General features: G+C 59.7%; 2 protein-coding genes across 3 annotated transcripts in view; one reads left to right on the top strand and one right to left on the bottom strand.

The window, feature by feature from the left end:
- The window catches only part of SKAP1 (src kinase associated phosphoprotein 1), a 154,341-nt gene extending 144,559 nt beyond the window's left edge, over window positions 1-9,782 (top strand). For both annotated transcript variants that reach the window (XM_075775263.1, XM_075775262.1), the window contains one exon: window positions 9,681-9,782. In XM_075775263.1, the coding sequence (XP_075631378.1) occupies window positions 9,681-9,782 (102 nt within the window). The remainder of the gene's footprint in view (window positions 1-9,680) is intronic.
- Window positions 9,783-13,117: 3,335 nt separating this feature from the next.
- Window positions 13,118-21,104, bottom strand: SNX11 (sorting nexin 11). Its single transcript, XM_075775270.1, has 7 exons — window positions 20,968-21,104; window positions 17,085-17,133; window positions 16,715-16,801; window positions 16,247-16,347; window positions 15,940-16,038; window positions 15,525-15,737; window positions 13,118-14,231 (listed from the first exon to the last, which is right to left on the bottom strand). Exons 2-7 carry the CDS (start codon window positions 17,103-17,105, stop codon window positions 14,090-14,092), a joined length of 663 nt encoding a protein of 220 aa, XP_075631385.1. The 5' UTR covers window positions 17,106-17,133; window positions 20,968-21,104; the 3' UTR covers window positions 13,118-14,089.
- Between the last annotated feature and the right edge of the window lie 236 nt (window positions 21,105-21,340).

Below are 21,340 nucleotides of genomic sequence, written 5' to 3'. Positions count from 1 at the left end.
AAATTCAAGCGAGGGCCATCCTTCCCCCGCCGGCCCCCTCGCCCCCCCGGCGGGAACCAATCGTCCAGAACAAGCCCCTGGCAGCCTCATTCCTCCCAGGTAATTTTTATAAATGAGGGGACACCCATCGCAGGCGAGGACAAAAGGGTGGCCGAGCGCCGGGGAGGCAGCGCCGATGATGCCCAGCGCCCGTGACTCCCCGATGCCCCAACCCAAATTTTGCCCCATCCTTGGGGTCCCGCCCTCGCGTCCCCGTTTGCTGCATCCCAAATTTTGCCCCGACCCCTCTGCTTTCAGCCCACGCCGTGTGCCGTCCCACCCTCTGTCGGGGGTGACCCCGGTCCCCACGCGGTGGCCGTGGCAGGGACAAGTGGTGGCCCCTTCCCCGCGGTCGTGGTACCCCAGTGCCAGCCCTGGAGGTCTCGGGGGGGTGCTGAGACGGTGCCCCCCCCGGCCCGTGAACTTCTCCTGGGTTGGCACGTGGTTCCGCCGCGGGGGTTTAAGGTTTAAGGCGTACTCTGACCATTTATTTTGCACTGAAATTTATAATAAATGCTGTTAAAGACTTCGGCTTTGACAGAGGTAATAATAAATTCACTGTTAAAGACAGTAGTTTAATTCCTTATACCCTCCAATACTGCACAGAATAAACTATATTCATCACCGAGTAATTTTTTACCACATAAATCTTTAAAACTAACCGTCGTAGGCTGTTGAGGCTGAAATATTGTGAATTTATTAGATATGCCCATGTAGTATTGGATTCAGAGGTTTCCATTCGAATATATTACAGGGGAAATTTGTGTCTTTAAGTGTGACAATCCTTCCATTTTCCAAAGCCAGCGTTATAACCAGCAGCTCCTCCAGAGTCAACTCTGCCTTTATTAGACAGAGATTTAGTAACGAGCCCCTCGCTAATCCGCCGGGGAGGTGGGGTGGGTGACATTTGCTGCGATACCCTGTTTCAAATGGGTGGCAAAAAACCCAAACCAAACCAAAAAAAAAAAAAAAACCCCACCACCACCAACAACAAAAAAAGCTTTTTGTTTCCGGCGTAACAAACGCCCGATGATTTCCCAGCTTATTTCGTAGATGGAAGTGGAAATTTCACTTGGGGTTGCGACGACGGGAAATATTAAAGCGGAGCCTCATCGTTAAACCCATCCCTCCCCGGCCATAACTTTCATGGGCTGCCGTCGTTTTATGGATCTACATATTATATACATATATATGCGTGCGTGCGTGGGTAGATGGATGCGAGCGGTTTTTATTTTGGGGGGGGGCGGTTAATGGGCAATAGAGGGAACGAGGGGAGAACTGAGGGTGAAACCCCAGTCGCAGGGAGGCAAAATAGATCAGGAAGGGTTTAAATCTGGCGTCGATTTACCGAGAGGTGAGAGGCAACACCTCTGCCGCCCTCACAACTTGTGATTTTTATTTGTCTGAGCCTGTTGAACACCCGTGTTTGGAGCTGGCATCCTTGTTTCCTTTGCTAATGTAAAATACCAGCAGACATTAGAAATCTTTGTTCGTTAGAGAGAGACGGAGATAATTATAAAACCATCTCCCGGTTCATGAGGCGCGGGTAACATTTAAACCAATTGATGTGGTAACATTTAAAGCAGTTATATTGCAAAATGTCACGTACGGTCTAGTTTCATTAGAGACGAGTTAATAGATGGATGGAATTGAAACTCCCAGGCCTGGGCGTAAAATAAAAAGTTTCCCCTTGCCATAACTCAGTCTCTCCGGCCACCGCCGTGCCCTTCCCACGGACCGAATCCCCAAAGGTCTAAAACTTCCAGCGCTTCGTCCTCTCCGCAGCAGTCCCAAATCCCTAGTTACAAATGACAGTCACGGATGACACAGAACTCCCGCGGCCGGGGGAAGGGGTGTTCGGAGGAGCCCGGTTCGGAGGATAACGGTAACGCGCACAATTAATATTCAGCATCCCCCGTTTGTGCTCTCCCCCACCCGAGGATGCTCGAAAGCCACCGGTGTTGCGCTCTCGCTTCTGCACCGTCTCGCCTTTTCTCCTTTCTTGTTTGTTTTTTTTTTTTTTTCCCCCCCGTTTCCAAGCTGCTCCATCTGTAAATGAACAAACATCTTGATTTTATAGCCTTTTGCTTTGTAACACGGAGGGGTGGAGGGGAGGGGGAGGAAGTAGTGGAATGCCTAAGTAAGACTTTAATTCCAAATTCATTTACGCTATAGCGATGAAGTTGTCACAAACCATAATGCAGTATTTAATTAAAATAACAGAAGTGTATCTAGATATGTCCTGGGGTAGCTATCACCAAATTATAGCCTGCGCTACCCGGATTGTATTTATGAAACGGTGGTTTCTAAGGTACAGCCGAGCGGGTGCAAAAGAGGAACCGTTTAAAGCATCGTTCTCGCAAAAGCTGCGTCTCTCTCCTTCCCCTCCCGCCCTTCCCTGCTGCTGATTCGAGACCCTCGGTGCAATTTCGGCTGCGTGGGGGCCCTGGGGGTCCCGGCTCTGGCTCCTGGTCCTGGCCGGGGGGGGGGGCCTGGGGGCTGCCAGTCGTTACAGAAAGGGGCCGGAGCCGGCTGGGGCTGGGACCGGGGTCCGGGGCAGAGTGGGGCACCCCCTCCCAGTGACCCCCCGTCCTGGCTCAGGTCCCTCTCCCAGCCCCGCAGCAGCGGGTGCACCCACCCCGGGGGTCCCTGGCCCCCTCGCCACGGCCCTGGCAGCAGTCCCTGGGGGAGAGCTGGGTGGGTGAGGGTCAGGGCTGGACCAAGGGTGTAAATCCTGACACGGGAGCCAAGCCACGACTTCGCGCTGGGCTCGGGCTCTGCGCTTTGCAGAGCGGGTGCGAAGAAAACGGACGTTTTTGGCAAGTTCCCGGTAAAGTCGTAGAGCCGTTGCCTTTGCCGCATCCCCTCCACCGGTCCCCATCCCTCGTCCGGGCGCAGCGGCCGCAGCCAGCCCCTCGGCTGTCCCCCTCGTCCCCCTCTGCCTCCTCTGGTCCCACAATCCCCGCCGAAGAGTTATGAATGAAGGCGAAATAATTGCGGTGACCTTTGCAGGGAAGCGGCCCTGGGGGTTACTGTATAAAGATATTTTGATAATACCCATCACGTAATCGGCACTCGCTGCTCCCAGCCGCACGCTCCCCCCCCCTCCCCGCTCCCCTCTCGCAGCTCGGGGAGTCGGGGATGGATGGCTCCTCGCACACGCGCGTGCACACACACATGTACGCAATTATTTCCGAGCCCTCTTCACAGGTCACAGGCAGAGTTTAACTCAGATGGCTGCTAATTTTCATCAGGCGTGAGCGTTCAGGACTTTAAAGGCGAAAATAATTGGCTGCAGAACAAATTTAGGAAATGGAGTGTGCGATAAAGCAAATAAAAATCTCTCCCGGTTTTTTTCCCCCCCCCTCCCCTTTCCCGGTGGCGGGGAGGAGGGGGAGAGGGCAGGGATAGGTGGGAAGGGAACAGGCCTGAGCTTATTTTACCTCCCTTGCAACTTTGCCATTAAAGTTGCACCTACAGCTAGGAAGTTTGTCCGTGAAAAATGGTCATTTTGTTTCCCCTGCTCAAAGCACGTTATTAAAATGCTAATTTAAAAGAAAAAGGAGTTAAATATCTAGCAATGGTGCAGTCTAATTGCAGCCATAATGAGCTCTCTAAATGTGAGTGCCCCTGACACACAGAGAGCATAAACAGCCAGCAAACACATCATTAGTGCTCACGTTCATTTATTCTGCCGACCTGGCTGTGACCCCGCCGAGGGTCGGGGAAGGAGCAGGTGGATCCGGCTGCGCCGGCCCCCGGGGATGCAGGAAACGGAGCCGGGAGCGGCTGCCATGGCAACGCCGGGGGATGCAACACCCACCCGCCCGCCGCGCACCCCCTGCAACCCCCCCCCCCCGGGCCCCGCGCACCCCCTGCGCCTCACACCCCACCTGCACCCCCCCTCCCGCATCCCGCACCCCCCCCCCCCCGGAGCCCAGGCACCCCCAGACCCCACAGAGCCCCTGGACCCTGCACACCCCCCTGGAGCCCCACACACCCCCGGACCCCATGCACCCCCAGACCCTACACACACACCCCCAAACCCCACACACCCCCAGACCCTACACACCCCCGGACCCCCCATACTCCTGGACCCCACAGACCCCCTGGACCCTGCACACCCCCGGACCCCACACACCCCCCTGGACCCCCACACACCCCCGGACCCCATGGACCCCCAGACCCTACACACACACCCCCAAACCCCACACACCCCCAGACCCCACAGAGCCCCTGGACCCCGCACACCCCCGGACCCCGCACACCCCCAAACCCCACACACCCCCAGACCCTACACACCCCCGGACCCCCCATACCCCTGGACCCCACGGACCCCCTGGACCCTGCACACCCCTGAACCCCTCACACCCCCAGACCCTACACACCCCCCTGGACCCCCCACCCCCCCAGATCCTGCACACACCCCCCTCCGGACCCCGCACACGCCCCCGTGGATGCCGCGCAGACCCCACGCATGGCTGTGGGGTGATTTGGGGGTGGCAGCACCCAGCAGCGTCCCGGTGGAGATGATAGCACCACAGCATGTTGGGGTGGGAAGGGACCTTTAAAGCTCATCCAGCCCAACCCCCCCTGCAACAAGCAGGGACATCTTCAACCAGATCTGGTTGCTCAAAGCCCCGGCCAACTTGACCTTGAATCTTTCCAGGGATGGGGCATCCGCCACCTCTCCAGGCAACCTACTCCAGTGCCTCACCACCTTCAGCGTAAAAAATTTCTTCCATATATCTAGTCTGAATCGACCCTGTTTTAGTTTAAAACCATTCCCCCTTGTCCCATCGCAACAGGCCCTGCTAGAAGGTCTGTCCCTGCGTGGTGGGGACCGGTCTTGGTACGATGGGGAAACTGAGGCAGGGAGTGGGAATGCACCTGAGCTGGAGCATCGTGGCTCTAGGTCACCCTTGTGTCGGGGCGGGGGGCACCCAGGAGTGCTGGGCCCAGCCACCCCCACCCCGGGCTGCCGCTGCTTTGGGGTGTCCCCCCTCACCCAAGCATCCGCCCCCCCCCGTTTTGTACGTCGAGGCTCGGAGCACGATGGGGCCCTCCGGATAGAGGAATAACGGCAGCCGCGCACGAAAGCGAGCGGCCGAGGAAGGAGATTAATAAAAGCGATTCTTTGGAAATGATTTTTGCTCCATTCCAGCCTGTTTGCTTCTAAACAGCCTCGCTAATCGCCTCCCAGCAACAGCACAATAACTTCCCTCTGATTCCCCCCCCCCCTTTTTTTTTTTTCTTCTCTCTCTCGCCTGTCCGAGGGGCACAGGAACACCATCCCTGGGAAATATTTTAAAATAAAAAATATCCCAGCCGACACCCCCGTCCCTCACCCTCCCCTCCCTGCACCCCCCCCTTCTCCCGTGCACTCTCGATGAACCTGTGATATTGTAGCAATGGCCCTTGAAGTGCAGTGGGGAGGTGATTTAGGAGAATATTAAAGGCAATGTGGAGATTCGAAGGCGCCTCTCTCAGGGAGATCTGGAGAAATACGCAGCACAGATGGGCTGAGCAGATTAAACATTTCCGTCACATTGTTTTCAAATTGTGTTTGCGGTGCCTGAGGGTTGGTACTGCGGTCAGAGCGCGGCGGAGCCGCGCAAAGCTGGGAGCCGCGCGCTTTATGGAATAAATATTAATACGGCAGTTTCACATGGGCTCCCAATCCCATCAGCGCCGCGGATCGGATGCTGCCGCCGCTATTGTCTCCCGGCCCGGCCCCGGCGGGGCTCCAGCTGCACCTTCTGCCCGCTCCCGTGCTGCACCGGGCCCGGCCGCCACCGTCTGTCTGCCCCGGCCGCGCGTCCCCCGTGCCGTCCCCCACGCTGCGGCGTCCCGGGGGGGGGAGCCGGCGGCCCCAGGGTGACCGAAGGGTGCGCGTCCCTCCTGCCCCGGCCGTGTCGGCACCCCCATGCCAGGTCGTGGCACCGCCGCGGCGCGCTCAGGGTTGGCTCGTCGTCGGCGCCTTGGTCCGTAGCGCTGCCTTGCTCGGCTGGCTGGTGGCTTGTTTGTTTTTAATGGGAAACGGCTAACGACCTAAACCCCGACCACCCTCCGTCAGGCCGAGGATTCATCTCGAGGAGGAGCTGCACAGTCCTCCTTGCCAAAACTGCCCCCGTGCCTCCCCGCCTGCCTGGCCTTCCCCAGCGAGGGACCATCACCTTCCTCTCTCTCTGTCTCCCCCATCGCTGCTTGCTCTGAGCCCCATGTCTCCGTTGGCTTCTTCCCTCTGGGCTGGGACACGGAGAGCCCCGTAGGATGGGGCACCATGCCCACCCCGGCGATGCTGGAGCCGGTGCTGCAGGTGGGACGAGGGGAAGGAGCGATGGCGATGGCGATGGCGATGCCCCAGCCCCGTGTCCTTCAGCTCCTTACACCAGCTGAGAATTGAATCGTTGGAAACCAGTGGGAATCATTTCTTTCAATAGGGATTGACCCTACAAAAGACTGGGGGGGGGGGGGGGGGGGGGGGAAGCGGGTAATGGTGGGCCACGAGCTGAAGCAAAGGGTGAACATCGCCCAAATTACTGCTCGATGCACCAGGCTGGGTGATGTGCCAAGGAACCGGCTGCTGCCGACTCCAAACCCCCCAAGGACAGGTCCCCCTCGATTTCAGAGCTTGCTGCAGCTCCGAGCTGGTTTTCAAGGTAAATAGATGTATAGCTGACCTGGTATAAAACTCCCCGGTGTCAGTCGACCCCTCGCACGCCCGCCATACCTCATCTATGAATTAGATTCCTCCATTTTCCTAACAATAATGTATGACACACAAGCACTAATAATGGGGCCGAGCAATCATAAACCGATAAGTCCCTGACTGATTGGTTTTTCCTTCGGCATCCATCAAAGCGTCATTGATCTTCTGTGCGAAGGGGGGTGATTAATGGCCTTCCCGAAGCCCGACGGGGTTGTTTACGAGGGCTGGCGAAGGAACGTGGTGGCAAGGAGGGCTTGGGAGCACCGGTGGGGAGTAAATATCATCCCTGCGGCACTCGGTGGAGGAAGAGAGCCCGTGCTGCTGGGTGAGGAGCGGGAGGGATGTTGAACGGGACAGTCTGAGCTTGGTGGAGCAGGGGATGCGGCTGGAGGGATGCGGCTGCGCGTTTGGGGTCCTACGAGGCGGTCGTCCATCTGAGGCCGTGCAGGGCACGGTTGGCCGCGTTGCCGTCATCGCCCCTGTGACCACGGGCTTGGGCTGTGGGATGTCCCCTCGGGTGGGGATGGGGCGAATCTGCAGCTGGGTCAGTCAGGGACTCCACCTGCCCCACTCCTCGGAAGCGCATCGTCTCTCCGGGGTGATGCTGGAGGAGCCGCGGTGCAAGGCAGGGACAGAAACCGGGTTGCGGTTGTTGTCTCGTTGTCTCTTTTTTCCCCCCCCTTTCCCTTCTCCCTTGTCGATGGAGATGAGCAGCATAAAGCCTTTTACGACCCCCGTGCACCAACCTGCCATAAAAGCCCCGATTGCGGGCGATTATCTGAACGAGCGTCTGCTCCGGGTTCGCTTGGCACCGGGGATCTCGGGAGTGAAACGCGGAGAAGTGCTTTGAGGGGTTTTCTTCCTTCTGGGAGAAAATTGCAGCGTTTTGGGAGTGGAGCGGGGCCATCGTGGCTGTGTAGAGGATGGCTGGGCAAGGGGGGGTGGTCGCTGGGGTGACCCCCCCACCCCCAAACCCAGTTGCCTGTTCCATGCCAGCCTGGAAAGGGCACTAGCCTCCCAGTTTGCTCGGTCCTGCTGCACTTCAGGGGATGGGGCAGAGCGATGGCTTTGCTCTGCCTCCCGGTGCTGCCTGCCAGGGCCCCCGGAGGCTCCCGGCATGGCATCAGCACCCATGGGTGCTGCCTCCAGCACCCCGCCGAGCTCCTGCCACGCGGCACCTGATGGAGGTTAAGCGGGCGGAGGGAGCAGAGCATCTCTCTCCCCTCTCCCCCCGCCACCGCACTGGCACGCTCGGGGCACACCAACCTCGCTGGAGCAATTATCTTCCCGATTAGTGGATTTTTCAGTCCCTTCTCTAAAGTCTCAGCTAAATTACTTCCCCCCTCCCCAACCCAGTCCAGGCAGGTACTGAGCACAGAGGCCCCATTAGCGTGTAATTAGGTAGATTCCAGCAAAACCATCCTCAGATTCCCTCCTTCTCCTCACCCCCCCCCCCCAAAACCTGGTATCAGGCATCAGCACGTTAGCGAGATGTAAATTAGCACCTCCAGACGAGAGCAGAGTTCACCCTGCACTGGGCTCTGCCTTGCTGTGCCAGTGCACTCCTCGTTTTAATAGTTTAATAAAAATTAGCATAATTAACGAACATCTGTATGATCCAGAGTGGTGCAATTTGGCACTTGGAAACGAGGACTTAAACATTATTGCTGGGAGTTTAATGTTGTTTTAATTCTTTTTGGCACTGCGCAGTGAAATAAACGCTCGGTGCCGCGAGTTCTCGGCTGGCTCTCATTTGCATTTTCCTCCCTTTGATTATGAGCAATCGCAGACTACCCGGCAATTCATCAAAGCAGAAATTATTTTAAAATACCTCATAGTGTTCAGACTACAGCAGAGCTGGGCTGGGGGGGGGGAAGGAGAGGCTGGGGGCTCCCCGTCATGCCTGGGGTGCGTCTTGGCCCCTCTGCCCGCGGGTCTCCGGGTTACAGCAAATAGACCCAAATTTTTTTTCCTTCTGGTTTTGCAGCAGGATTTTTTCCTCCCTGGCTGGTGAGGACAGCAGGGCAGGGGGATGTAGCCCCCATCCCTCCCTGCTCCTTCCTTTCCAGCAGCGTCACGGGGGTTCGACTCGGTGCTGGTGGCATTTTTGGGGGCATGGGGTCCCTGGGGAACAGAGGGATTCCCGGGACCCGTTCCCAGCTCCGGCGAGGGCAGCACCGCCTGCAGAGCGGTGGGAGCAACGTCTGCCTCCGGTGACCCTCAGCCCCTCTCCGGAGCAAAATCCTTTCCCTCTCGGGAAGCAGGGACAGGCTCAGGGACCCATTAAATGTCCCAACCAGGCGGAGGGGGGGGTCAGAGCTCGCGTGGGACATGCGACGTGGGACATGCTGCTTTGCACATCACTTTTAACATCTCCTTCTAAAAAAAAAAAAAAAAAAATCTCCTGTTTTGATGGTAAACTTCTTAAGCCCATGTGTGCTAACTCCTCCTCTCGCACGCGGGGCAGGGTGGGAAGGTTTTCTCTGTTATTATTTGCCTCTACTATCATTTCCCCTGCTGTCAGGGGAAAAATCACACGTAAATCTGAGGAGGGGGACGGGATACCCAGGCACAATCCACCTGGAGGGGCTTCACAGAGCTCCGGGCTGGAGCCTGGGACATCCCAAGGATTGCCATCTGTACCTGAAATACCCCAAAATATCAGGGTGTGAATCTAACGCTGGGTTTCTGAGCAAGCCCCAAGCCATGCCCCGCGGGACCCAGAGCCAAGAGGGAGAGCGGGGCAGGACGAGGGGGCGGGGGTAGGAAGGACAGGGAAGGAATTACAAGGGGGAGAGGTGGGATTGGGGTATTTTCTGGTGGGAATTTGGGGATTGCTGTCCGTAGATCCAGGGACCGAAGGAAGGGACCGGAGCCGTGTCCCCTGCGCCCGCACCAAACCTGGGTCCCTCTGGCCGTGTCTTCCCAGGAGTACAACGCGTACGGCTGGTGGGTCGGAGAGCTCAACAGCACGGTCGGGATCGTCCCGAAGGATTACCTGGTGGCTGCCTACGACCTGGAGGACCAATGAGGACCCAGGTGAGAGGTGGCACCCCTGGGTGCACCTGCTGGGGATGGGGTGCGGAGATGGGTGCTGGGGAGGCAGCTCCGCTCCTGGGGTACCCCGGCAGCTCCGGGGTGCTGAGCCTTTGGCTCCATCTCCTGGTCTCCATCTTACTTGGGAGCGGGTGAGACTGGGAACCACAGTCGCAGTTCAGGGACGGTGCCACCCTGCCCAGTGTCCCTCCCTGGATTCCCAGTCCTTCAAGCTCCGTGGAGAAATACGGCAGGCACCTCCGTTGGACCCGGAGAGCTGCGTGTCACCGGCCGTAACACCAGCGCTGACACCACGTGTGGCACATGCAGCCATTTTCTGCCAAGCAAAACCCCTTATGGAAGCAGATGGGGAAACTGAGGCACAGAGCAGGGCTGGGAAAGTGGAGGGGGTCTGCAGCCGAGCTAGAGGCAGAGTCCTGACACCTGCCTGGGGCAGCAACAGCTCCACGCTCACCTGGAGATCTCCCGCCCTCGTTATCCCCTCTGTGCTCGCAAGTCATTGACGTGTGAGGCTGTGTGTGTCTGTGTCCCCTTCCCCACCGTCACCCGTGTCTCTCCCCCCTCCCCGAATCCAGGTGCTTCTCTCTCTGGCCATGCTGAGATACCACCACGATTGTCCCCACCGCCAGCCTCCCCCCGCTACGGGAACCCGTTACATGAAGAGACCCACGTCCCATCACCCGGCCCCCACGGTGCCCCCGAGCCGTGCTCTGCCCCGGGGTACCCGCTGTGATGCTGTTGGGACATGGGGGGCAGGCAGGGGGGGTGGGCAGCCCACAATAAAGCCATTTTCCTCTCCACGTTTGGCTTCGTCGTGGGTCTGGAGCCAGAGCTGGGTGCAGGCAGAGGCCCCTCACCTCCAGCCCTGAGCATCCCCAGAGCCCTCTGGTCCAGAGGATTAACCCAGCGCATCCTCCTCCTCCTCCTCCTCCTCCCGCACTTGGCTGAAGGGCCACTAGATGGTGGTAAGTACCTGCTGACTGCAGCCTTCCCGGGGAGGGTGCCCAAACCCCCTGGGCTGGGCTGGAGCAGCCCCCCGGCACCCACCAGCCCTCGGCAGGCAGTGGCTGGGGCACACGGGTGCCCAAACGGGAGCATCGCCCGCGGGGTGAGCCCAGGCGTCGGGCGAAGGGCTGCTGCGAAGCACAGCTGTGCGGATGTTTGGAAGCCAGGCATGACTGGGGGGACCCTGCGGGAACCCAGAGGGATGCAGGGGGCTGCGGGGATGCAGCCGAACCCGTCCCGCTGCCTGCGGCCTCTCCAGGCTCCCACGCGCGGCATCGCTCGCGCCCACCCTGCCTGGCATGTCTTTGGTGTGGAGGATGAGTCTGGGATGCCCAGAGCTCAGCTTGGCAGGGCACAAGCTCATCTCAAGTCCCTCCGGTGTTCCCGACCTGCTCTTCCAGCAAGCCTTCCCCATCTAGGAACACCTCAAGGTAGCACAGTATCTGCCCCTGCGTCACTCCTGCAGCTGCAGGGCCCGGTATCCATCATTCCTTATCATATCCATCATCATTCCCGGGAGCCCTTTGGGATCCTGGCAGGGACGAACCGATGCTCTTGCCCAGGAGGATGCTCTGGCGCAAAAAGGACCAGGGCTGGGGGCTGACTGGATGCATCGCTCCAGCCTGACGGATAGGAAACAGCCTGGCTGTTTGCACCACCTTACTACTCCTGTTGCACACTCATGACCACTCCTGTTGCACACCCCTTACCGCTCCCGATGCTCACGGGCTGTGACCTTCCTGCTCTGCTTGAGGAGGGGCTGGGGAAACGGGATAGGAGAAGGAGGCGGGAGCAGGATGCTTTGGCCAAGCACGGGCTGCTCCAGCCCCAGGTCAGACCAGGAGCCCCCCCGGCACGGTGCGCTGCGTGGGGATGGGAAACACCACGGTTTGTTTGCACAGACGTGAGAGACAGCTTTCCTGGGGGAGGGCAAGGGGTGAGGATGTGCTGTCTGGAGAGCCTGGCCTGCTTCCAAGCAGTGAGGCTGTTTTTCTGGCAGGCGGTGGGGAGGAGAGAGACATGCCAGGCTGTGAGGGCACGGCGGGGGCGGGGGGGGGACGACGACCGAGCTGTCTTCGCCTGCTCAGGGTAGGGAAGGTTACCGTGAGCAGCTCTGGGTGCCCCACTGTGCCCCTGACCCCACACAACCGCTGGGGTGGCAGCTCCGCACCCGGACCTGACCCAATGACTCCAAAACCCCGGCAAACATCGGGCCACCGAGGGGCTGAGCCAGCCTCGTGTGTGGCAGAGGGGACTGTGTTCCCCCCCCCCCAGGGCCGTTGTCCCCAGCTGCTGCAGCAAAGCAGCCCTGCACAGTACTGCCGGAGCAGGACCCCCACCCCCAGGGGCTCTCCGCAGCCCTGGGGACACCGGTGCTCAGCACCCCCCCATGGCCAGGTCCACCTCTGAGTCACTGTTTTCCCAACAGCTTTGCAAAGCTGATCAACACCACTAAAAATAATCTCCGCCTGGCTCTGAGACACAGCCGGCAGCAGGGCTGCAGCCCAGGACCGGGGTGGTGGGGGGGAGATGGGCACCACGGGGCCCTGCGAGGAGGCACCGGCCAGCGAAGGGGACGGAGCCCTTGCTCCAGCCGCACAAGCCCTGGGGCCACCTGGCTCCCGGCAAGGCGTCGAAGGGAGGAGGCGGCAGTGCCGGGCCAAGCTCGCGGTGCAAACGGTGCTGGTGGAGTGCAGGGAGCCGGGGGCAGGATATGGCCCTGGCCGAGGGCGCATCACCTGCGTGAGGCTGTGAGAGGCAAAGGCCACGCGTGGGCGCGGGTCCGTGGGCGCCGGAATGGGTCCGTGGGCACAGCTGGCCTCACAGCTGCGCCATTTGGAGCCGCACACTCATGAATATGTATGAATATGCATGAGGGGGGGCAGCCAATGGCAGCAGCGCTCTGGCGCACCAGCAGCTGCCAGCCTTCGCCATGAACTGCTCCTGACATTTTGGATGCGCCCCGATGGGTTCCCAACCCTCTCTCACCAATGCATCCTGGTCCCTCGCGTGGGGCTAAGACACCCGCCCCCCCCAGCCGGGCCCAGCACCACAAAATTCGCTTTGGGGCCAAGGTGGGACCCTTCAGCCCTGCCACCGCCCTGGGGCTGGCCCCACCATCCCTGGGACCTCTCTGCTGCCCAGAGCAGGGTGAGCCCCGAGGGTTTCGGCAGCTCCAAGCCCACGGTGAGAGGGGCACTAACACCCCCCCCTCCCCAAAGCCATCTATCTGCAATTAGCTCAGCCTCGGCTCAGCTCCCTCCACCCACGCAGCCAGGACACACGTTGCCAGCAACCAGTAAGTCTCTTCTACTTCATTTTTATTTCAAGTCAGAGCACGTTGGCTCTGCCTTCACCAGTGCTGAGGGTGGGAGGAAAATGTGCAGGAGAGCACAGGGACCGGCATCAGGAGCAGCCAGAGCCCAAGCGCTGCCGGACACCGACTCCTTTTTTCTGAGCAAACTAAGGTCCTGGTCATGAGGTCCGCAATTCCCCCCTGTGCATGGCAATCAGTGTGAGGAAGGAGCCCATCGGGAAGAAGAATCCCCTCGAAAGGGCAGGGGAGACAAACTGCCCCCCCCTTTACCTCCCCCCCAACTCCCTCCCCTGCCCCGTGCTCCCAGGGGGAAGCTCATCACTGTTCAGCCCAGCTGCAGGCAACCTGCAGGGCAAGCTGTGCCAGGAGGCCCCAGGTGTGGATACGGTATCTGCACCCCCACGTGCGGGTTTCGGCTCTGCGCAGCTGAGACCACCCTCCCCAGGAGCCACACAGCGCAGCTATTACCAGGGAAATGCAGCCTCCCCTGCCCACGGCACGGAGGGGAACACTGGGGACTAAAGAGACCCGCTGGGCCATGGCCAGCCTCTGCTCACAGCTCCACCAAGGAAAGCCTTCCTCCGTCGCGCTGGATGGGAGTTAGCGTAACTCAGCCCTGCCCTGGGCCAGGGACGTGCCAAGAACACAGGACCTCGCTGGCACTGCAAACCGAGCCCCGCTACTGCTCCAGTCAGAGAGCAAAGGCCATGGGAACAACAAACACAGGCTTCACTAACCACTAGGGCTCTTCTCCAAAGAGAAGAGCGATACAACACACTGCCTGGGACATCAAGGACAGTCAAGAGTCAGCAGGGAGAGAGCATGTGAGCCCCGGACAAGGTCATGTTCCCAGGGCAGTCCCAGTCCCACCAGCTTGGACATCCCTCCGGCTCAGCAGCGGTCCCTCTTCCAGCGAGGGCTGCAGGTCCCAGGGAAGGCAGGCGAGGTCGCTAGAGCCCTTACTGCATCTCACGCCGTCCGCCCAAGGGCTCAGCTGGCTCATCCGGACTGTCCGAGTGCACGTCGTCCATGCCAAAGTCGCTCCAGTATGGGAAGGTCTCCAGGCAGCTCGGACCCTGCGGGCTTCCCAGGCCGGCACAGCTAGAAAGAGAGAACGGGTCAGAGCAGAGAAGGGACTGGGGGAAGATGCAGGGCCCAAGGTGCCCGGCACGTCTCTAAGTCAGCCGCTGCCTCCTTGGCGCAGCAAAGGCTGCTTCCCCTCCGCACAGCCCCGCCGGAGCCCTCCGCTTCCAGCCGGCTCAGCCGCAGAAGCGGCCGCTCACCCTCGCACGCAAGCCCAGAGCAGGCAGGGAGGGACCTGCCACCAGCGAGAGGCAGACAGCGCTGCCCGCTGAGAGGGACACAGAAAGCCGCACTGCCTGGGTACCCACCCATCAGCCTGGGCTGCTGCGCTCCCCCAAACCCCTTCCTTAAACCAGAAGGGCTCTATTTAAAAACAGGTCTCTCGCTAGAGTCCAGACACATCTTTCTTCCTGCTATTTGAAAACCAAGATGAAGAAACATGGGCACTGGGTGGTGCAGAAGAGCCAGACACGGTAAATCTCTCATTTGAGGGGCAGGGGGACCCCGAGGGTCTCTGCCAGGCAGGCAGAGCCAGGGACCCCACGCCTGCCGCAGGACACAAGCACGCAGGTGATGTCTGTGCTTGTTCAGCTTCTTGCAGGGAGCTGCAGCAGTGGCAGATTGAGGATGCCCTCCTCTCCCACCAGAAAATCCTCATCTGGCTGCAGCAGGGGGTGGGCAGCCACCCCACAGGGACATGCCCGATTAATTCCGCAGCACGCAGCAAGCGCTCTGAAGCTCTGATGGGCAGGAGGAATTGCAGAACCCACTCATGCTGCGAGGACGAAGGCAAAACGCACAGAAAGCCTGAGCTTTGAAAGCCTCCAAAGGCTCCTCGCTCCCCAGAGATTAAGGGAGGAAAGCAGCCAAAGACCTTTGTAAATCTCAGCTTAAGTTCTTCTGAGAGATTCGAGCTCTTTTCTGCTAAGCCTTGGCCACAGCCAGGACAGGTCACCCTCCCCGACAGCCTGGAGGGCGGCACAGGAGACTGCTGGTGCAGCCCAAGGTGTGCAGCTCCGATGCCCGACCCCCAGCAGGAATCCTGCCTTTGCGGAGCTGGGGAACACGCTCAGCTCGATTCCCTGAAAGAACTGTAGCAAGGACAGGACAGGGAAATTCAAAAATATTCAGGGGCCTCTAGAAAGCCTGGCAGCTCCTCTTATTTCACAGCAGAGGCTGTTTGCTCCGGTGAAAGTCCCTTGCACAGGCACCAACCATTTCAAATTGGGCTGTAGCCAGACCCACAGCAGCACAAGGGGAGGTGCAGGCACAGCAAGGGAGCTGGGGGCTTCCCTTCCCTGCCCACGTTACCTGCCATGCAGGTCCCCTCCCGGCAGCAGCGCAGGGCGGCTCTCTTCCTCCTGCACCCAGCCGCAGTTGGACATGGCGTAATGCAGGATGGCTTCTGTTACTGTCTGCGAGCCCTGGCCTTGCACGCACGCCTCTATCTCGGGTATCGAGAGCTGGCTCTGCAGGAAAAGGTGCAGCCGGCTGTCGGAGAGGAGGACCACGTTCTGCACAACCCTGTGCACAGAGAGAAGAGGGTGAGGCAGATGCCAAGGAGCACAGAGCACGCCGAGCCCTGCCCCACCAACGGTTCATGTGCCCCACACCACCAGGGTGACCATCAACAGCTCTGCTGCGACCACACAGCCAGCATCTTCTAAGGAAGACCGGAGCAGCGTGTCATCTCCCTCCATCCAGCCCTCAAAAATGCTCTACTCACTTCTCCAGGAACTGCTGGAGCCCCTGTCTCCGCTTCTCGATGAATTCATCCGTGCTGCCCACAAAGAAGGTGGATTTCCCGGGCAGCTCTGGGACAGGCCTGCAGGCAGAGAGCAGAGGCAGCGGTTCAGGGTCAGATCACAGCAGCCAGGACCCTGCTTTGTGCAGAGCTGGATCCCAGGAGCTCAGGCATTCCGTGTTCCTGTCGGGATTTCTATCCACATCTGTTCTGAGTTCACGTGGGTCTCCCAGGGCAGCGGGAAACAGCGTTTGGCTGCAGGAGGGGGGGGAGAACAAGGCATGCTTACACCAAGCCAGCATTCTTCTGGAGCTGCCTCCTCAGCCACACGAATTCACGGTACCGGCGCCGCACGCATGAGGTCTTGGCAGTAAAGGCCTTGCTGTTAGTCTGCAAAAAAAACCAAGCAAAAAACCACTATGAAAATAATCCATATGATTGAGGGGCAGCAAGGCAGAGAGGGGCAGGATCTTGCCTGCACAGACCCCTGAGCTCAGCGATCAGGGGATCCTCTTGAAGCACAAGGGCTTTGGGGAGCACTGCGGGAGCTGAAAGTGCCTAGAGAACCTGAACAGAAGTTGGGTCTCAGACCCACACGGAGACAGTGCAGAGAGAGGGACGGGCTGCCGGGCTGCTTCATGGCTCCTTCCAACCCTGCTCAGCACAGCTGGACACGGCCAGAGAACTCTGCTGATGAGCCTCACGTACAGCACGATCGAGCTCTGCAGCTCACCCCTCTCCCTCAACCCCAACTCACATGGAGGAAGATTTTATAATCCACATAGGAGTTCCAGGAGCCTTCGTTCTGCACTCGGGGGTCCTGAACACGCACCGTGGTCAGCTCCTATGGCACAAACACTGCCTGAGCATGGGAAAGCAGCGCTCACTGCCCTGCGCAAGCGTCACCCACTCTGCAGAACTCAAAGGAGCTCCCCGGGACCCACGGCCACACCGGCTTGTCCGGCCATCCTGCCCCAGGGGCAGCACCAGCCTTTCCCTTCACTATTGCCAGCGGCCCCTCAGCTCTGCCCCACAGACCCTGCCCAGCATTCAGCACCTCTCACCCCTCGACACAGCACTCGGCCAAGCCCAGGAACAGACAAAACCCACATCAGAAAGGGTCTTACTTCCTCTCGATTCTCCAACATCCTAGAGCCAGAGCCCAGTGGGAAACATCTGCACAGAGAGAAAAGGACTCAATAAAACAAGATTAACACATCAGGGTCTCATGTACGCTGCACCCCCCAGGCACCTCACACCTCTGTCCCACCCAGCAGGCACCTCTCCAGCCCCCACATCTGCTGCCCTCCCTGATCCTCTCCCCTCGGTCACCACGAAATAGAGGATGCACTCCTGAGGCAACATGGCCTGTTGGGCTCTCGCTGGGCTGTGCTGGAGAGCGTGTCGTGACCGGAGCTGGAGCCTGCAGCACCTCTTTCCGCCACGGCTCGTCTTCAGGTCACCCCTGCCCAACAGAGGGGCACTGGGATGCTGAGGCCTTCCGGGACAGCACTCCAAAATCCCTGGATCACAGGCAGAGGTGAGCAGGGCTCTCAGCTCAGACGGGCTGTAACCACCTGAGGATGGGATGGGGCAGCCTGCTGCTCCTGCTGAGCCGCCTGCCCTCCTCTCCCACAGCACGTCCCTGCTCCCAGGCTGATAACGGGGTCTCTGGGGGAGCTGAACACAACCCCGGGAGAGCTTTTTCCCCAGTGTAACTCCCATTAGCCAGGAACAGCCTCTTCATTGCACAGCACCAAGACCCCAGGTCCCCAGCTTGCTCCTGCAGAGCCAGAACCAGCAACACAGGAGGGAGATGGGGTGGAAGAACCCGGCACAGGCAGGTTTGCACTGAAATGCCAGGGGAGCCGGTTCAGCTGGGGAGGAGAAAACCCTGCATTTATCACGGTTTCCTTCTCCTACTCCCCTCGCTGCCTGCCCAGCAGGAGAAGCAGCCAGCCCGCACCAGGACCCAACCGCCCCTCGCCAGAGGAAACCTGCTTTGCTCCTGCGTAGATCAGACCCGTTCCCCAGCTGCCACCTCAGTCAGTCTCCCATCAGCACCAGACGCAGATACGCCGTTTCTCTCCAGCTCTTTCACAAGTCACTTGAATAAGCAGCAAACTTCGTACCACGATTTCCCCACCCGGTTAGGTTTCGTGTCTGCATTACAACTGCTCTCCCTTGCACCCCTCTGTAACCCCCTTTTCCCCTTCTCCAGTGGGAGCTGGGGGGGCCGACGAGGTACCTGGTGCCCCCCCTCCCCGTGCTGCCCAGCTTTCCCAGCTCAGCTGCGCCATGAGCTGCTCGCACGCTCCCATCGCACCAGCCTCTTCCTCTGCCACATCCCTCCAGCGCTTCCAGGTCCTGCTGGACCACGCCAGCTAATTTGTTCCACCATTACGTGCTCCTGCAGTAATTCCTGTTCTGCAACAGCACCACGAACGCAGTGCCAGGGCTTGGAGGAAGGGGGCGGACAGCGAGATAAACCCACACACACCCAATAAATGCACAGTTCAGGCAGCGAAACCCCTTCGGGGACAGAGGCCCCCCCCCTCGCAGATGCGCTGCGCACACACAGACCAGGAATACTCGTCAGGGGGAGCTGGAAGACCAAGCGTGTCCCATGTCCTGGTTTCACCTCTGCTGCGGGATTGTTTGCAAGAGGTTTTGGAGCCCCTGGGATGAACCGGCGGCGCAGGACTTTGCCTGCCGCAGCCCCGGCTCCCGACACGGCTGCCTGATGGCAGAGGTGAAGCAACCCTTCACCTGTTCCCCATTCCTGGAGCATTGCCTTTTAGGCCATGAGAGCTGCCAAGTGTCAGGCAGCGCTGGAAACCCAACCTTTATTTATACGCTCAGATGTGAAGCGAAGCTCTTCTGAAGACAGAGCTAATTTTAGCTGGGACAAGGGGAGGGGTTGAGCCACAAACCACGCTTTAAAAAAATCTGGCTCCACCGGTTCGCAGGTACTTTCTGCAAGACTTCAGCCACCCGATTCCACCCAGAGAGCACAGAAATCGTTAATAGCAGCGGAGAAGAGTTTTGGGATAGACAGCAAGAGAGCCAGGCTTGCTCTGAGGTGTCTCTGAGTAATTGAACTCTCGCTGGTGTTGGGTCTGGCGGCTGCTGTTTCCAATTTGGGCTGTAAGGGGGAGGGTGAGGGGAACCTACCAAAAAAAACCCAAACCAAAAACCAACCCCCACGCTTCAGCGCACATGATTCTTCCCCTGGGAAAGGAGGGGAGAGAAGGAGCCAAATGTGACATGAGTCACTTTGCTCAGCACGGTAACGGGGGAGCTCCGATCCTCCCCCATGCTGGGGGCACCCAGCCAGAACCAGTTCAGCAGCACAACTTGACCATTATGTTCCCCGGCCTCCCCAGGGGATGCTGCCGCCCTCCCGTTGCTTTTAAAGCTCCTTGCTCTGCATAACAGCCCTGCCTAGATTAAAAATGCAGGAGGGAGAAGAGAAGACTCAGAAATTGCCTAATGGAAGAGCAAAGGGTTGCCAGGAAGAGGAATTTAATTTCCCAGCTACTGAAAGGGTGCTCCAAAGAGCAGAGAGACCCAGGAGGGGGAGACAACTCTCTGCAGTCAGCGAGGAGGCGGACAGGCTGCGGGGAAAACCCGAGATCAGACAGTCCGAGCACTCACGTCTTTTACCTATACTTTTATCCGGAGTTGTACCAAGAAACGCATAATCTTATTTACGCTTTATTTGGAGTTAATTGATCTTAACTTGATAAATCAACTTAAATCCAATGGAGAAGGCAGACCTGAGTTAGCTTTAAACAGTTACACCAAATCCTCTTTCAGGGCTTTTGCTTAAAGCCTCAGTTTAAGGGGCCCTGGGATACACAGTTTGGGTTTGATTTAATCTTCCTCCAATTTGCATTTCAGTGTTTCCAGGGCTCACACTTTCAACATCTTCTAGCTAGAAGGACATGAGAGGTGGAAGCCACACAGAAACGCCCCACATCCACACTCCTGGAGCCTCACGACTCTCACCTGCCCGGGATACGACCGACTGACCATCCGGGTGTTTAAGCAGCCAGAGGCACGGTCTGACTGCAGGCTGCCGGGAGGATTGCCTCCCCCGGGCCTGTGCTCATGCTGCTGACAGAGAAAGTGTCAGCTTTTATCTCTCGCTTCCTATCTTTTATCTTCCCTGCTGACTCAGACACATCCTTCGCAGCAGTCTCTACCCCTCTGGATCAGCAGGACCTGCAGCAAATACTCTTTCCTAACCAGCACACAGCGGTGACGGCTCGGTCCAGCTCGGAGCTGCCTCCCCCAGCTCCGTTCCGGCCGAGGCTTCGCGTCCATCCACGCTGCTCCAGGCGACTTCCAGCCACACCAGAGTCTCCGAGTTCTGAGGAAAACCTGACAGAGGAACTCCACAGCAGGAAAAAAAAGGGAGCGAGTCCCATTTGATTCTGCTTTTTGCTTGTCACGCTTGGGCAGAGCTGTCCACAACCGGTACCGGGGAGGAGGATTCTCGGGGGTTGTCTGCCCACCCGGGAAGGAAAGGGCTCCCCAAAGCTGGGCCCCACCTCGGTCCAGGCTGCCGCGGGAAGGGGACGTCCCCAGCCAGCCCCACACCACAGCTGACGCCGGACCGTCAACCCCCTCCGGCGGCAGCGGCCCGGCCGAGCCGGCCCCAAGCTCGGCAGCACCGTGAGCACGGACTGGGCCCCGGCACCGCTCCCTCCGCTCCGCGGCTCCGGCCCGGGCCCCGCTCGAGGCCGCTGTAAGGCGGCTGGGCTGGACCCCGCGGCCTCGGCCCAGCCCCGCCGGGAGAAGCCGCGCCAGGGGGTGAGGCCCAGCCCGGCCCCACCGCCCCGGTCAGCCCGGCCCCGCCGCCGCCGCCCCGAAGCGGGCCAAGGATGCCCCACCAGGGGTTGGGCGCTGCCGCCCGGGGGACCCCCAGCCCCACCGCCGCCGGCACCTCACACCGGGCGGCCCCAGCCCTGCCCCCGGCGGGCCCCTCCCTCAGGGCCCCCTCACCTCCTCTCGCAGGCCGTGGCCCCTTTAAGCGGCGCAGCGGCGCGACGGCCTTATAGCGAGGACGGTGCTTCCCTTTCCGGCGCGGGGCATGCTGGGAGGTGTAGTTCGCTCCCTCAGGCGGTGGGGTGCGGCATCCGGGCCTTTCAGCTGCGGGCGGCCTCCGCGAGGAGCCCGACCCCGTCACGCCGCGGTGCGATCCCCACCGGGGCGGCGTGCCCGGGTCTAACCGAACAGGCCTCGCCGGGGCTGAGGTGTGAGGGCGGCAGAACGAAGGACTACAGCTCCCAGTGTACCCCGCGGCGAGTGGACCACCACTCCCAGCGTATCCCCGCGGTGGAGGACTACGCTTCCCAGGGTGCCCCGCGGCGCGGAG

The sequence above is a fragment of the Balearica regulorum genome, chromosome 24 (genome assembly GCF_011004875.1).
Source record: "Balearica regulorum gibbericeps isolate bBalReg1 chromosome 24, bBalReg1.pri, whole genome shotgun sequence".
Lineage (NCBI taxonomy): Eukaryota > Metazoa > Chordata > Aves > Gruiformes > Gruidae > Balearica > Balearica regulorum.
The sequence above is the reverse complement of the archived record's forward strand: the minus strand, read 5'-3'. Positions and strand labels throughout refer to the sequence as shown.

What these genes read in the sequence shown, in the direction of transcription:
- SNX11 (XM_075775270.1), bottom strand. Translation starts at nt 17,105, where the DNA reads ATGTTGGAGAATCGAGAGGAA. An exon ending in CTCCAGCAGTTCCTGGAGAA is followed by an intron (nt 15,738 to 15,939) that starts GTGAGTAGAGCA and finishes CTCTGTGCACAG; the next exon opens with GGTTGTGCAGAACGTGGTCC. An exon ending in GGAGGGGACCTGCATGGCAG is followed by an intron (nt 14,232 to 15,524) that starts GTAACGTGGGCA and finishes CTCTCTTTCTAG; the next exon opens with CTGTGCCGGCCTGGGAAGCC.